The 17962-nt window shown below is 38.7% G+C and overlaps 1 protein-coding gene across 2 annotated transcripts in view; it reads left to right on the top strand.

Annotated features, from left to right (window-relative positions):
* Positions 1-17962, top strand: part of STK32B (serine/threonine kinase 32B) — a 156678-nt gene that overhangs the window by 75479 nt on the left and 63237 nt on the right. For both annotated transcript variants that reach the window (XM_062493372.1, XM_062493373.1), the window contains one exon: positions 10322-10495. In XM_062493372.1, the coding sequence (XP_062349356.1) occupies positions 10322-10495 (174 nt within the window). The remainder of the gene's footprint in view (positions 1-10321; positions 10496-17962) is intronic.

Genomic DNA, 17962 nt, shown 5'->3' with positions numbered 1-17962 from the left:
CTTCTTTGTGGCCCTGCACTTTACTCTTCATGGACTGGGGAGCCAAGAATGGGATGCAGTACTCCAGGTCAGCCTTGGCTTTCCTAACCCAAGCCCTACAAGATCAGAGAACAACTCTGTTTCTCCTGGACCACCCACCCCTACTTCCACCTCTTGTACACTTATTTTTACTCTCTGAGGTCACTTAGGATTCGTTGCTCATCTATGCTGGCTTCCTTCTTCTTACGCTTGATCTTCTACTTTTCAGGATGGACCATGTCAAGCACTGGAACATGCTGCTCTGGGAAGTGATAGAGTAACCACCCCTGGAGGTGTTTAAAAGACGTGTAGGTGTGGCTCTTAAGGACATGGTTTAGTGGTAGACTTGGCAGCCCTGGGTTAATGATAGGGCTTGATCTTGCCGGTCTTTTCCAATCTAAAGGATTCTGTTATCCCATGATTTATGAATATAGGAAGCTTTGTGAGTTGCAGACTAAGATCTTGACCTGCATCTCAAATGGGGTCCAAGTTTTCAGCCCATTTTTCCCCATGAGCATTTTCCTCACCCACAAATTTCTCCAGTACCTATTTTCCTAGGTGAGTGGTTTCCTGTGTTGGTAGTGGGGCCCTTGTTTTTGTGAGTAGTTTCCCTGAGTTGATCACACAAGCTGTCTGTTGCCTGCTTTAATTGGAAGTGTTTGAGACAAGGCAGGGACAAGAGAGATTAGTTGGCACTATACACATAATTGCTGCTGCTGTAGTGCCACATGCATTTGAAGTGCTATCAATTGGCAGTGATAATAACACAAAGTGATAATGAAGATCTTGGTGAACATTTGCCAAGTCACAGCACATCTCCAGCACAGCTGAATGGATTTTAGAGGCTGCATTCAGATGAGAGTATCAACAAATCCCATGTGCCTTCTATATATGTTCTAATTCACTCAACCAGGATAGAGCTCTCATGTGTAATTGTGATGTACCTATTTTAAAGACTATAAATAGAACAGAAGATAGTGGAGACTTTTCTTTATCCCACTCAACAAAAGATACATGAAAGATAAAACTTGGAAAATAATTGATGAAGAATGAAGCTGACTTGGGTCTCAGAGAGTAAAACTGAGTGAAGCTGGTGAAAGCTGCCATGCTTTTCGTGATAGCAGAATTAAAATGAGCTTTGAGGATATTGCATCCAAGTCTGCTGAAAATACTAAACAAATAGACTGAGAAATGAGTCTATTTTGCATTCATTTGCAAGTCTTACTTTATCATTGGTCTAATAATATTTGAGAAAACACAGTCTTTATCATGAGACTGTGCCATTAAGTCTACAACTATATGAGCAAATGAGCCAGAAAAGTAATTAATTTTCTCCTGAAAAACAAATTATGAGAAAACACTTTTAGAGACCAGCCACTTGCAGAAATAGAGCTCTTAATATATGGGAATAAAAATGTTTCCAGAGTCACAGTAACTGATAGCAGTGTGGCTTTTTTCCTCCATTTAATTGTACACCGTTTACCAAAGATTCATCCTATTTGTCTGAAATTTGCTAGGTCTTAAGTGTTCATGAAAGTTTCAACTAATGTCACTTATTGTCTCAAAATTTAGCTACTGCAGTGGTCTTCCCTGGAATAAGTTCGTCCAGCCCTTTTCTACAAGATCTGAGGAAGCATCATTGTTCCTGGGTTAGAGAGCAGAGCAGGGACACTGCTGAGCCCAGGGAGGGAGCTAATTACAGCCATTACCCAAAGGTGTGGTGGTGATGACATGAAGATGGAAAAAAATTCATGTACACTGAAAGGATGAGTGGCACAAGTGACATAGGTCAGCAGGAGAAATCCTAATTGGAAATAAGCAAAATGTCACTTCAAGACTAAGTGAGTGGCTGGAACATGCTTCCCTGAGAGGCTGTGGAATTCTTATCCTTAGAGATTTTCAAAACTGCCCTGGATAAGGCCCCAGAAAACCTGACCTAGTTTGGAATTAGCCCTGCTTTGAGGAGGATGGAATTTGGAATTGCTGACATCTGAAGAGCTTTTCCATTCAAAATTATTCTGTGTGTCTATTTTAATGTTCAGTGAACACTACTTAATAACAGTGTCAAAGACCTCACATGACTGTGGGCTGTATGCAAACCCTAGATCTAAGCTCTTTAGTCCCAGCCTAAAAGGGACAGGAAACAGTAAGAACTCTTTCTCATTTAGTAGATGACCACCTACATTTAATCACATGGTTTCTCTACCATATCACCATTGATGAAAGACAAACAAAATACCATATTTTCATAGAATGGTTGGGGTTGGGAGGGACCTTAATGATCATCTACTTCCAATGAGCAGGGACATCTTCCACTAGGCTGCTCAAAGCCTCATCCAACCTGGCTTTGAACACTTCCATGAATGGGCCATCCTCAGCTTCTCTGGGCAACCTCTTCCAGTGCCTCTGAGTAAAGGATTTCTTCCTAACACTAAATCTAAACCTGCCCTTTCTCACAATCTACAGTTATTACCATAACCCACATCTCAAATGACCTCTTACTCCCCTAGCATTAGCAAAATCAGATAGGCATAAATAAAGAAGCTTCTTTTTGATGGAACGAAACTTTTGTTGATTAGAACAAGGTGAAGGAGTGAGAGAAAATGTGCTCTAAAATAAACCATCTCAAATGATCAGGACTCATGAAGAACTTAAACACTTCAGAACAGGATTGAACAATAACTGTAGTTTGTGCATGCAAAAATATCCTAATGAGGTTTATTTCATCAGCTGAAAGCAAAGTGCAAAGTAAAAGAGCAAGCAACAGTTATTTTGCATTTTGCTTTTTCATGTTTAGTTCATTACTGCTCCCTGCCTGCCCATGGCATGGTTGTGTAACCTGTGTGTCTCAGCTGAGCCAAATGCTGGCAGCGCACATGGGAATGATCATAAAATCACTGAGTGGCCTGAATTGCAAGGGACTTACCTCAAAGTTCATCTAGTTCCAGCTCCCCTGGACAGGGATGCCTTTCACTTGACCAGGTTGCTCAGAACCCCACCAGACCAGACCTTGAGCACTTTCCGGGTAGGGGCATCCACAGCTTTTCTGGGAAACCTGTTCCAGGGCCTCAGCACCCTCACAGTAGAGAATTTCTTCCTAGTGTCTAATCTAAACTTGTCCTCAGTTTAAAGCCATTCCCCCTTGTCCTGTTCCTACATGTTTGCTTTCTTGTAGGCTCCCTTCAGGTATTGGAAGGCCCCAGTCAGGTCACCCCAAAGCCTTCTCTTTTCCAGGCTGAACAACCCCAATTCTCTCAGCATTTCCTCACAGAAGAGGGGCTCCATCCCTCTGATCATCTTGGTGGTCTCCTCTGGACTCGCTGCAGCAGGTGGAGCCCCAGAGGTGGATGCAGCTCTGCAGGTGGGGTCTCAGGAGAGCAGAGCAGAGGAGCATGATCCACTCCCTCGTCCTGCTGCTCCCACTGCTTTGGGTGCAGCCCAGGACACATTTGGCTTTCGGGGCTGTGAGTGCACATTGCCAGTTCATGTCCAGATGATGAACAGTTCTTTCTCAGATCAAAGAGGATTTGTAGTGCTCTCAACCTCCTGGAGGGAGAAAAATTTTCTTCCATGTGAGGATGAATACTAAACTGTCTCTAATTAATAATTCTTGCCTGTATGGGAGCTAAAGGTAAATATTTACTATGCTAATAAATCTTTGATGTGTCTCTTATTATCTTTGTTGAAACAAATTCTTTCAGCTCAACTTCAGGCCATTTTTTATTTAGGCATTTTTCTTACTGATTTTTTTTGGTCACTTCAGCCCTAAATAGAATTTGAGAAGGTGGACATGAAGCATGAACAACCTAATTCCTTACAGAAGAAATTCCCTATTCTCAAAAGTTTTCTTAGAAAATATTGAAAGCTATTTTCATATCTTTATAAAGAAATAGAGGAAGAATAGAGGAAGTAATTGTCCTTTGTTCTTAACAACATTGTAGAAATTACTCTTGTCATTCTGAGTTTGGAAATAGACATATTTTCTTTTCTTTCCAACAATAGACTTCTATTAAAGACTTTGCAAGCACAAATCTCAAATTTCAATAAATAATGTTTATCCATTTTCCAAAATAACAAAGAAATCTGTAAAAATGTAAACAAAACATACATTATGAAGGAACATTTCCATCATTCCACCAAAATACTTGCAAATTTATATTTACAAAGTTAGTAAATCTTGAGGCTCTGTCTCTTGAGGTTTGTCCTTGGCTGGCAGAACACACAAATTTCAGCAAAAACATTAATGTGGTTGGCTTGGACACTTCATTTTATGAAAAATGTAATTCAAAGTTAAGTATTTGCTATTTTCGGTCACAGTGGGTGTAACAGTTTTCAGCACACCTTCTCAGCATGGGGAAGATTGCAATGATTTGATGTTTGACTGATCAAAGTTGCTATTTTTGGCACCTATATTATAACTTATACCAGCTTATATTATGTCTATATTTTATTCCACCATACCCACCCAAGAGAGCTCTGGACTGTTGTTTTTCTTCTCTGACTGACTGTTCTTTGGCAAATGTCAAATTATTCAAACATTTAAGTGACCTGTTCTTTTTCAATACAGCAAGTCTTGGGTCAACCTGTTGCTGCTTTACAGTGGGTGAGGAGTGCTCTATAATGTAGTTACCAAACTGGACTAGTAAAATAAAGAAAGCAAAAGCAAGGAAACCATATCAAGAAATGACATCTACACTAAAAAAATCTACAGTTACTAGTGAGGAAAAATTACCATGTCCCTTTAATGTTACCAGGGGAAAACCAAGAAAGGATCCTTCTTTAATTTTGTAGTTAGGAGACACCAAGATCAACTTTTTGCCATATTTGGTGGAAAGCAGAAATGTTATCTGAATGTATGAACTGTGCATATCTTGCTTTAACCGATTACCTCAAGATTATGAAGTTAGGTTTGGTCTTAATGATGAAAGTTTTCTGATATGTTTCTAATCTTTAATTTAAGTCAAATATAAAATATCCATCATTATGTCCTGTTCCCCAGGTAATTCATATGAAACAAGATATATGAATACTGGGTGCCTCCACTGGAAGGATTTCAATGAAAAATTACCCTGGTTAACTAAAAAAAGGAATGAACGGGGGAAAAATGATTTTAATAATTCATCTGTAGCTGCTTTTATGCAGACAGAGTCACAAATAATAAATACAAATATGATATAAATACAAAAATTAGATATTATTAAAACGAATATACAGAATAACTTATTCAAAAAGTACTTTGTTTAAATGTGTTTCCATCTAGGACTATGTTTAATAATAGTTTATCTTCCACTGTGAAAACAATCAAAAATTCAATTCCCTGTTTGCTATGGGCTTTATTATTTTATCTTAATTTGGAGAAAGGTGGCTATAATGCATTAAAATTCTTCTTCAACTAAGTGAAAGCAGTGGCTGGGTCTGTATTTAGAACAGTTATCCTGTAACTGGAGAATGACCCTACTTAAGAAACAAGCAAAAACTATAACTTCAAGTCATTTACTCTTTAATTTCAAGGAGGATTAAAATTTTGTCTTTAGGGTAACTAATAATGTATTATTGATATTCAATATCAATTGATTCATATTCAACATGTCACAATGTTACAATTCATTCAGAAGATATTTCTCAGATACCTGGGTAACATAAAAATCCCAAATAACCCCTGAGTTTATTTCAAAAACCAATCAACCCTTTTCTATGTCATTTACCTTTGAGCAGATAAGAAGCTTACAATAGTAAAATTACAGTGTTTGCTCAAAAACTAATCTCCACTGGTCTGATTTGTCAGCAGCTCCTCCCCAACCAGCAGCAACATTTTCAACATTTTCAGATTCCTTTCTCCTATGACTAGTATTTCACTTGTCTATTTCAATTCTTAGACCAATATATCAAAAGCTCTTAATTCTTAAAATACTGAAATAGAAAAAAAAAAAAAGATAAAGTTAATATTTCATTTCTCATGTAAAGACAGAATACTGGATTTGTATGATGGAGAGAGGCATAGGACTAGATTGCTTGTGACCACAACAAACCAAACTTGTCTAAACTGGTACACAAAGTCCTGTTAGTCCTTAGAGCAGGGTAGGAGGAAAACAATACCATTTGTTACCCAGCTGCACAGCAGAACCTGGGGAAAGTGCTGTGCATTCAGTAGCTTAAAAATTGGTAGCTGCAGGATCTGCTTAGTGGAGTGACTGTCAGCTCCAGAGACTTTGTCTTGTTTGCCACACTCAAGCTGTCCTCTGGGTCAAAGACACAGAGTTTCATTAGGATGAAGTTTTTTACCGTCCAGAAAATGTCTTGGATCATCTTAACCACACTGTGGTCTGATTCAGACAGAGAAATGACACCCATGAAGGTTTGACTCAGCTGGAGCAGCTGTGCAGGGAAGACACCATTATCCATGAGAAGGGGTGTAAGGTTAGCAAAATCATGTTTGTCAGGTTTGAGAGAATTTAGAGGGGGTGGAAAAATCTGCTGGGATGCTGAACATGTCCATGCACATGTTCCTTCAAACCATGCCTATACAGCTTATGTCTTAACTAAACCAGTATACACAACACTTCTGGCAGGGTTAGCAGAGTGACCAGAGTAACACTGCTAACACACATCAGCACAAAAGAAAAAAAATAATTCTGGCTCTGAGTGCAAGAGCAGAACACAAGAGAGGATGTAGGGAGCTTCACAGCCACTGTGTCTTGGTGTGCATCATCCTACCTTCAACATGTAAATAAAACTGACCTGTGCTCCCTCTGCAGGTCATGGAAGGTCACAGAATCATAGAATAAAAGGGTAGAAGGATCTCAAGGATCATCTGCTCCAACCTCTCTTATCAAATCATGATCTAGTCAAGATGTCCCAGACAAATCTGACAAGTGCCCTGTGTGTGAAGGCTGCCTAGTGGGAACATTAGCCTACTTCTGAATGTCTCCCAGTTTTGTTTTGGTGTTGTTGAGGGTTTTGTTTATTTGGGTTTTTGATCTGGTTTTTGTGTTTGGGTTCAAAGTACTTTGTTCTAGAGGTACAGTCACTTCTGAAGCCTTGTAGCTCTGCCTGTAGGGATTGCACTTCATGTGTTTACCTGACAGACAAGGCATAGTAGCAGGAGATTGATTCACTAGCAAATCTGACAGCCCCTGGACAAAATCCATCTGTTGTCATCCCAGCCTGGATACCCAGAGATGTCTGAGGCCCTGAGAGTCCCAAGGTGGTGAATGGGTGAAGGTTGGTTGAGCCCAGTAGGAAAGCTTTGTTTGATCTCTCTTTTAAATCATTAGCAATTACAGATGCACAAAAGCTTGCCTGGCAGGTGACAAAGGACCACCATGCCCCACTCACAAGCACAGAAAATGAGAGTACATCAGCCTAAAAACCTTTTTGGAATGAAAATCATGTTCCACCAAGTGTTAGCATTTATCCGGATGTGAGCAAGTTTGCACAATTATTTCTGGATGGTTCTCATGGGACTTTTGTCTAGACTGAACATTCACCTTGAAACATACTTATAATTAAAAAAAAAACAACAAAGGGAATAATAATTGGATTTAAAAGCAAGTTCACAGCAGTCACTCTTTACCCTTCTTTCACACTCTGCCCAAAAAATGCCTAAGGACATTTATATCTCATGACTAGAGGTGCATCAGTACCATTTCTACTGGCATGTCATCATACGACTTTATGCAACAAGAGAGCTCTTTAGTCTCAGACAAGACATAATATTTCACCTATCATTTAAGCAGAGTTTTCAATCTGAAATTTTTTTTTTCAAAAAAAATTAATAATATAAAAGAGAAAGAAACAATATCCATACCTGACTCAAGTGGTAACTGAAGGGAAAAATTAACACTTTTCAGAGGATGGTGAGGCACTGGAACAGGCTGCCCAGAGCAACTGTTGCTGTCCTGTCCCTGGAAGTGTTCAAGGCCAGGTTGGATGGGGCTTTGAGCAACCTGGTCCAGTGCAAGGTGTCCCTATGCATGGGTTGAAAATAGATGATTTTTAAGACCCCTTCCAACCAAAGCCATTCTATGATGATGATTTTACCTCTGCTCAATGCTACATTTTTTTCACTTAAATTAACAAGCGTCAAAAAAAAAATTCCTAAATGTAACTGCACATTTAAGCTTTCCTTCTGCAATTGCTGCAGGCTCAGTAAACTCAATACTTGGAGGGATTTGAATATATTTTAAACCTTCTGGTTTTTTAACATGTTTATGTGTTTGTGTGTTACAAAATTCTGCCTCTCTAGAGGTGAGCAGACACCATGTGCCACCTACTTTGCCATTTTACTTAAGAGGTTTGACTTATTAAGAAGTAAGCTTAATGCAAATAAAATGATTTTCCACTCCTGGCATTTGGCAGTCACACAGAAATGCAGCAGAAGAGCAGAGTATGAGAGAAAGCCACTTCTCAGAACTGTGTTCAGGAAGAATAGTGAGCATTAAATTCAAAATGAACCATCTGTGGCAATCCATAAGCAGTGCCTCATTTCAGTAAGTGCAAGTCTGGGAATGAAAGTGAAACTGTACCTAACTGTCAATTAAAATAATCTAATATAGACTTTTCTGCCTCTGGGGGGAGAGTGTGCACAGATTTTCTGGAAGCCCTCTCATTTTTATTGTCTTGGCATAAATTTTACAGTTCAGGAGAACTAAATCACATCTGTAGCCAACACATATTACACACCTCATGGGAGAAAAGGTGCTGGAAGAGACATTTTCATTGTGGATCACCACTCAGTAGTCCATGTATATACAAGATAAGATAACTTCACATAAAAATTAATTCTAAAATGATTTCTAAGAAGAGTGATTTCAGATCACAAATAAGGTGTTTACCATTCCTCATTTGGGAAAACTGCATCTTATACAGTTGCATTTAGAAACGAAATCCAGAGAGTTTCTGTAGGTTCACTCAGAACACAAAAAAAAACCAGAGCAGTGGCAGTGTAGTCAAGATAAGTAGAAACACATGGAAATTCCTGCTTGCCCAAGCACTATATTTGTCTGTATATACTGTTCATTGACTGGCTACACCTTTGGATTTACAGGATTTAAATCACATCAAAATTTGGTCCTCAGAGTATTCAGCAGGCAGTTCTGGGAAAGGGTCCAGAAGAATTCAGTCAGTTACTATGAAGACTCTGACATTTTATGATATAGGTTGCTGACTGAAAAAAATATATATTGTTAGGCAGTAAAATTGCAGTTTTGGTTCTTATTGAATTTGGACCTAAGCTGCAAGCTGTAAAAATGCTCAGCTAATAGAACACTGTGTATATTTACTGAGTCTGGAAAATACCCCTGAGACAGCAGCTCTCAATGCTGCCAGGATACTTTCCATAAGCACTGAGCTAGAGTTGTATGTGTGCAAATACCAAGTCTATTTCAAGCCCTTCCATTTTATTGGTACTACTTTGTAAGCTATTTTGTCACCTGAACGAGTATATGGTTATTTAAGAATGTAAAAATCTTAAAGGTATTTTAAATTCTGTTTTATCAACATTCTGGTGTTAATCCGTGTTTAAAATAAGACAGTATGGCAGCAGCTCAAGCTCTGCTTGACTTCATGTTCCAGTTTCAGCTGGGATAAAATTAGTTTTCTTCTTACTAGAACAGTACTGTGTTTTGGATTCAGGGTGAGAATAATGTTGAGAACACAGATGTTTTGGCTGTTGCTCAGTAGTGCTCACACTAAGTCAAAGAATATTTAGTGGCTCATGCTCTGCCAGTGAAGAGCTGCACAAAGAGCTGTCCAAAGGGATATTCCACATCATAAAGTATCATGTTCATATAAACTGGGGGATTTGGATGGGAAGGGCTGATGGCTGCTGCGGGACAGACTTGACATCATTCAGGGGGTGGAGAGCACTGCTGTTGTGCATCACTTGTTCTTCTCAGGTTTTCTTTCTTTCTCTCCTTTTCATTTCAATTGTTACTGGTTTTATCTTTAGTACTGTTATTATACTTTCTTCTTTTTCAGTTACTAAATTGTTCTTATCTCAACCCACAAGTTTTTACTTTTTTCTGATCCTTCTCCCCAACTCACTGGGGGAAAGAGGAGTGAGAGAGTATCTTCATGGTACTTAGTTGTCACTGGGGTTAAAGCATGACGCTTAAATACTCAGAGTCCCACCACAATCAAAGCCTGTTTTCAGGACTGGACCTCAGCAGTGAGAATGCCTTTGTGTGTATTCCTTTGAAGCAAATCAGGGACTTACCAGGATCTCCTTAATAAGAGCCACCCCAAGGCATGGCTGTTAGTACATCACCCGCCCTGATATCTCAACTGTAGCTCTTTCTTCCAGGTATTCCTTTCAAGATGAAGAAGACATGTTCATGGTGGTTGATCTCTTACTCGGAGGTGACCTGCGTTACCATTTGCAGCAGAATGTCCACTTCAATGAAGGAACTGTTAAACTGTACATTTGTGAGCTGGCACTTTCCTTGGATTATTTGCAGAGGTACCACATCATTCACAGGTGAGTGAATTTTGTTTGAGGAATGGGCTGCTTGCTTTTGGCAGAGCAGAGGAATTTTGCATAGATCTGATTTTTATAGTTCTGTTTATTCAAAACCTCTGAGAAGTTCCCATTGCTATTCAAGGGTGGAACTTGGCTCTGAAAGGTTTTCTCTTTAAGTGCTTTCCTTCTGTTCACACCCATTCGGTAGCCTTGTATTCTTCTCATGCTGCCCTTTTCTCCTTCTGATCTCATACGATGATGTACATTTTTCACTATGGTCTTTAAATACCAAAGACAACCTATAACAGCATCTGGATTGATTTTAATTTATTTTTAATTCTCTAGTGTCCCAATGTTACTGAATACAAAAACATTGTAATTCAGTACAAGAGCTTCCCAGAATAACATCAGGGAATGGTTATAGAACGTAAAGCCGAGAATTATTTGTTTACTTGCAGCATCTGCATGAAGGTCAGGAGGAAGAGAGGTGGGGAAGTAGGAATAATAGTGCAAATCAATTGAAACAAAGACAGAAGCTGCATCTTTTTTGCACTTTTTATATTACAGCAATCTGTTAGGTTTTCTGACACACAGAAGCAAGTATAGTATTCATTTCAAAAAAGGTATCAGGAATCAGAGTCTGTTTTCCTTAAACATTCTGGCATTTATCTGAAGCAGCAGGAATAACTTCTATTTTTATGTTAACACAGCAACGATGAACTAATAAAATTATGGGCTTGAACCTTTATTTTACTTTTTTTTTACGCTAAATTCAGGGTTATCTTTTCTAATTTAGAGTAGCATGAATGCAAAAATGCAGTTTTGTCTATACAAAATCTGGATGTGATTTTCAGAGACCAAACTAAATTAAGTTGTGCCATAGATTGCCCAAAGTCCAGTATAAACAAATTCTTTCAAATACATTAATGGAGAACTTTCATCCCATCCACTTGCCAAAGATCCCTCATTATTTCTCAATAAAGATATAAAAAATAAAAGTGTGGTCTGACTTTCATAGGAAGAATGGTCAACATGAAATCTATCTGAACAGAGATGCAATGGTAGGTGGGTATTTTGTGTTACTGAAACTGTGCTAGACAAAATTCCACTAAACATTGCTGCACTTGTTTTGCTTGCAGTTTAAAATCCAAATATAATAAAACTTGCAAATATTGCAAGAAAATTCTTTAGTACACTGTTACTATTTTAGTACATTTCCATGTATTTTGCATAAATTTTCTTTTCTCAGTGAGTTTTTTAAAAGTGAAGCTCAGAATCACAGCTGACCTTTTTTTCTAATGCCTTAAGGAATGTTCTTGGTGAAAAACAAATTGATGAGATCTTTTATGCAAATAGACTGGCAAAATATTCATGAGACAATCCAGTTTGTAATCAAAACTTGTATTTTGCTGGAAGTCTGTAGCTTAAAAATGTATCACAGAAAAGCCTGAGAAAGGTGATGGATTGAAGTCATTGTGGCTGTTCATAATTTTTTGTGTCAGTGTCTGTCTTTTCACAGTCCCACTATGAAACTGGGCTTGACTTTGATCTCTTTTGTACTACTTAATCATAACAAGTTAACACTGGACTTATTTTTTTCTTTGAGTCGTAGCGGTTCAACACTTGCTGATTTGCACTGAGATGGGGGAAGGTATGGTCATCCAGAGCTGGTTGTTGGCTCAGTTTGGAGGCAGGTTCTGGGGTTTGGGTTTTGCTTTCACTCTGCACCAAAAGTTTTGACAGAAAGATGAGACAAAATAATTCTCTCTCAGCCCACAGTGGGTGTCACTGACTGGTTGGCTAGGATTGTTGTCTAGGGTTTTTGTTCTGGACTCTGTTTTGTTATGGAAGAGATGTTTATTTTGAAGCTGATAGTCTTGAGAACTGAGTGTGTCTGTCCCACTTATGGCCCAGATACCCAACTGTGGTACGAGCAGCCTTTTGCCTCTCATCTTTTCACCAGTTACCACAAAATCACAAATGATCCACCCACCAGTGAATGTATTATTTAGCCAGGTGAGTCCCAGAACATTCTGCCTTCTATCTCACCACCACCTGGAGCAGCAGTCTGTGGGACGGGTCTTCAGCTGCCTTAAATCTCTGTAGCATGTCTGGCATCAAGAGTGCAGCGCTGACTTAAATTAGTTCAGGAGCACAGCCAGCAGTGATGCACAGTGAGGACACATCTAGTCATTCCTTTATCACTGCAGACACACCGTCTTGTTTGGAGATTAAATCAGTGATCTGCTTGGTGTTTGTACCTTGTGGTAGCAGGCATCAGCAATATCATTGTTACCAAATGCTTCCAGTCAGCATTCACATGCTAACCAACAAAAATACATTAGATCTTTAATTTTAAAATGGATGTGTTGGCAGCAAAAAGGAAAAAAAAAAAGTTAGTAAGAGAGTCATTGAGAGAGCCTGTTACTAGGTGTTGTCTTGGCTACAAAGAATAGTCAAACGATTTATCAGACTGGATTGGTGGATTTTCAAGCTGCAGTGTCAAAAGAACTGAATATATGGGGTGTGAATCAGGAGTTTAATTCCTCCTGGTATACAGTTGTGTATGAAATGTGTTCAGGTTTCCATTACTATTGCATCCAGCAATATGACAGAATTTCTAGGTTAGCCTGTGGCCCCAGGAGTTTGCTGCAAATGGAAATGGTACTGAAGGAGACAGGAATTCCCAGGCACATACGAATGGATGCAGAAGCATAGACATCAGTACTGTACCAGTTCCCCTTGGAGATGCCTTGCAATGCCTCTGTGTTTCTTAATGTGGCTAGTGGTGTGCAACTGAATGTGGCAATCATTTCAGCAATAGGGCTATTGTTACTGTAGGGACAAAGTTAGCCATAAATAGAATAAAACCCACAACTGCTCTGGTGTATTTATGAAATGTGTCATTTTTATTAATCACATCCATATGTATAAAATCCATATTTGTCATGCATAATTCTGCAATAGTGGATTTATTTATTATAGCACAATAATGAATGCTACTCTGTGTCTCACAGCTCAATTGTAAATGTTTGCATTTGCATGGATGTTCACCCAGAATTATAAAAACTTTAAAAAGGAAAGACCTAAGTTTCAAGCTAGTATTTGAAGACTATTCTGAGTAAAAGTTTTGCTTAACTTATACAACAGCTAACTTAATATTGAGATTGTTGGTCACAGCTAAAACATACACCAAAACCCCCTTATTTTTTCACAGCCCTGCTGTGATTATATTTTATCTATATTTCTCACATGAAAAAATAATTACTTTAAAGCTGGATGGGTGGTATTTCTTATTAGACCCTTGAATCCCAGTACACACAGAAAGGCTTCTTACTATATACATAATCTCAAATATTTTCAAATCTTGGATCAAATCTGGAATTCTGCCATTTCAAGATGGGATGACTAAACACATTCCTTCCAGAACTGGTTGTATAATGCCAGTGAATAATATATTGGACAAAAGTTTTCTCATCAAAGGCTGAATAAACATTTCAGCCATGAGTAACTCAACCTCCTCCTTCCACAAATGTTGCTGTTCATACATTTCAATAAAACCACCTGCCTTCTCACCAAAGTAGGCTGCTTATTTCCATTCAGGGACTTCTTCCAGCGGTAGCTCCAGTGTTGTCTCTTCCAGGATGCTCTTGCAGCTACAGCCTTGGCTCAGAGCAGTGCTGGCCCTGCAAAGCTGAGGATGCTGCCCTGCTAACATGCTCATGCTGAAAAAAATCACATTTTCTCTTTCTAAGGGGTATGTGTTAACTGCATTGCCCTCAAAACTTTTCATCATCGTCTGTCTCCATTGGTTTTCATCTGCTTAGAGAGGAGGCTGGATGTGGCAGATGTCTGGAATGGAAATTGCAGTAACCTTCCAGCACAATTTTAGGATACTGGACTAGCTGTTTGGTCAGCATGCCCAGGACACTTTTATTTTAGTGGGGTTTATCTGATGCAAAACTATTCATGTGTGCATGTGTACATATATAAATGTACATAATTTTTGTTTTTTAACACAATGTGACTGGAATTAGCCTGGCTTGGCAGGTCTGTGCTGTGTGGCTACTGTAATCACCAGTCTGTTGTCCATTCCTCCAAGTTCTGCTTCCAGTGGAGGATAGCACCAGGAATTATTGCAGCTCTGAGTAACTCAATAGCAGTGCAGGGTGGGCCAAAGCTAATGGAAAATGGTGGCAAATTGAACATTGCATTTTCTTCTTCAGGGTAAGGTTGTCTTGTCGCTGCCAGCTAGACAAGAGTTACTCTGTGTTCAGAACTGGACCTGTTTATTATCATTGAATCTTCCAAGTTATTCAACAGTCTGATGAAATAAGATACTACACGTAAACGATTAGACACTTCTTAAAATGGGCCTTCCCTGTCTCACTTGAGATAGCATACAGCAAAAGAAGAAACTCTACTTTAAAAGGTGCCCTTCATAACATTTTCTATTTACTATGTAAACAGTAAATAATTTTGAAAATTACTTGGAAATGGAAAATTTGTCCCTAGTTTTTTACAGGTGTCACAGTCAAAATAGTGCCAACCTGGGATTAGCAGGACATGCTAAAAACACTGTTCCTTTACAGATTTCTGTTTATACTAATAGTCTTTTACTTTCTGGCAATTGTCCGTAGATAAAGAAAAAATGTAGTAGGGTCTGAAGTAGATGAACTAGGGTAAAAGTAGCCATAATACGACAACTATTCATAAGCAGTATCAAAGATCATAGCAGATCAAGAGGCTTGTCCATTGAATTTTCTTAGTTGGTGTTCCCGTGTCTCTTCCATCACACTGTATTATGTTCTTTAAACAAGTGCTAGCTCACATTATTCTGAGGAAAAATTACAGGAACTGAGTGTACTGGTTTGAAAAGCAAAACCAAGTGAGACTTCAAGTCAGCAATACAATTTTTAATAGGGAAGAGAAAAAGGGAAAAAAAACAAAATACATGCAATAATAAAAAAAATAAAACCACTGACAGTCAGAATACAACCTGATACCCTGTCAGTCAGGGTGCTGGTGCAGTCCGATTAAATGGTGGCTACAGTCCTCCTCAATTACAGATGTGGTTCTGTTGAAGTAGTGGTATTGTAGAAGGTGCAGACTTCCAGTGATGATGTGGAAAAAAGCCTGGTTCTTCCTCTGGAATCCAGTGGAAAAAGGCTGCTTTTGGTGTTCTAAACCTCAGTTTTTATCTAAGTAGGAAAGGCTTGGCTTGTCCTCCTGGCTGGAGCATCTCCCAATGGGATGATGTCATCTTATCAGTTATACAGTAGGACTCAATGGCCCATTAACAGAAGATACTTCCCACAGAGATAAGAATGATCACCCTTCTCAGATGGTAATAGAATATATATCTTGTATTGTAAACCAGGACACTGAGCATTGAGCTATGTAAGACAAATAAATCAGAAGACATATCAAAACCAGTTTTCTTCAAAAAATAAGCAGCATACAAACCATAAAGCCCTGAACAGCTGCTGAATGCTTATGAGCCAGCAAAGATGAAAAAAGAAAGTGATTCACAAATTCTAGGCACAAAGAGTATTTAAATTTCAGTCATGCACTTAACAAAGAATTAGATACCACAGGATACAAATACACAGAGAACAAGCCTTTCAACTTCTGAACGGAGTTCTCTCCCCACAAGAACAAATTAATTTTACTTCTGTTTAGCTACAGAAAAAGTTATTTGATATACCAGATAAGATACTGCTAATAAATGAAGTTGGTTTGGAAATACAGTGAGAAAGAATTCCATATACAGGTTATGTAAACTACTACTAAACTAAAACAGGCTGTATTGGGAAAGAGACACATGAACACTCTGAGGTGCATGATGTCCCGTCAGGTGCTCCAGTTCCTGCCACTGGCACAGATGCCATCTTTTACTGTGGGCCTGATGTGCTCTCCCTTCCTCACAGAGGTGAAATAGCACAAGATGCCCATCACACCCTCACTCCTTCAATACCCCATGGCTGAGACACCCTCACTGAAGCCAGCAGGGAACTACTTGTTCCCTTACAATTTTCAAGGGAGTAGATGAGGTCACCTCTTGTCTCTTTCTTTCATCTTCCTCTCTCTTATAATTGTAACATTGTAGGAATGTACTTACACAAAATATTTTGTTTAGCCAAGGAAAACTCATCTCACAAGCCCTAGATAAGTTAGAATTTACATGTCTGGTCTATGGTAGGAGATGGAATATCTGACTTATAGACTGAGCTTGGCTGACCACCTTGCATTAGGTAACAAACCTTGCGGCTGAAGATAACCTAAATCAAGGCCATCAGAAATGTGTGTTTGTGGTGTACACAGCACAGTAGTTGGTTTTCTTATTGATTGCTTCTCTGTGTAAAATCAGACACCTAGGCAAGTGTAGATATGATCTAGACATGTATAAGTCCACAATGCCCTAGTGATAGCATTGTGATTTTAGAGGTCTTTTGTTGGTTGCAGCTGTATGACAATGAAGTGGGGGAGGATTCAGGGACATTTTTAAATCAGTGTTATGTTATGAAAAAGTTATGATTTAGATAACATTATTTGAAATTCTTTCTAGAAGAATTAATAACTCCTTTTTTCTAGATTCCTCTCATACACTCCTTTGTGTCTAGATCATATCTACACTTGTCTGGGTGTCTGTCTCTAGACAAAGAAGCAATCAATAAGAATACCAACTACTGGGCTGTGTACACCACAAACATTAACATTGGTTTCACCCCCATGTAAATCAGCTGCCATCACCTGTCTGTGTTCCTACTTTCCTTTCCTGGTTTTCTTTAATAATCCCTTAATATAAACTTACCCTTTTAGGAAAAGCAGGCTTTATGACTCATGATATGTATTAAAATGCTACATATCCCTGACATCCATGATTTAGCATCCTATTGATGGATAATAAAATTAAATGCTCTGTTTCCTTCCTTGCCCCATTCTTCAGTATTCAAATTTTGATCATGAATCTTTTTAGACATTCAGACACTGAAACAGAAGATGCTGAAAGAACTAAAGCAGAGTTTTATATTCAAGATTATCTCAGGCCTCCACTTACAAATCTCATCTGGGTAATACCAGTTTTCTGCTTTAGCATATTGCTAGTTTCTTTGTGGCCAGTTATCAGAGATCTCTTTTTCTTTCACAGAAATCCATTAAAAATTTCTTGGTGTTGCTTTAAAACTTCAAGTGATTTTAGTATGGATGTCTGCTCCCAATTGATTGATGCCCACCACTAAACACCACCATATCAATAGCATGTTGATACTGTTATGCTAAATATAATAATCAAGAGTATTAATAACTACATGCAAATAATTTTTCCTAAGTAATTAAAATGATCAGGCACTCTTTCTACAGAGGCATAACAGTATCCACTGTCTCATATGGCACTGCCTAGCTTACCTTGGTTTTTTAACCTTCCACCTCCTACCCCAAGCCCTCCATGTATCTGAAAGTAGAGGAAAGGCTGATCCAGAGAGA

The sequence above is a fragment of the Cinclus cinclus genome, chromosome 5 (assembly GCF_963662255.1).
Source record: "Cinclus cinclus chromosome 5, bCinCin1.1, whole genome shotgun sequence".
NCBI lineage: Eukaryota > Metazoa > Chordata > Aves > Passeriformes > Cinclidae > Cinclus > Cinclus cinclus.
Note: the sequence above shows the minus strand (reverse complement) of the source record. Positions and strands in the feature narration are given on the sequence as shown.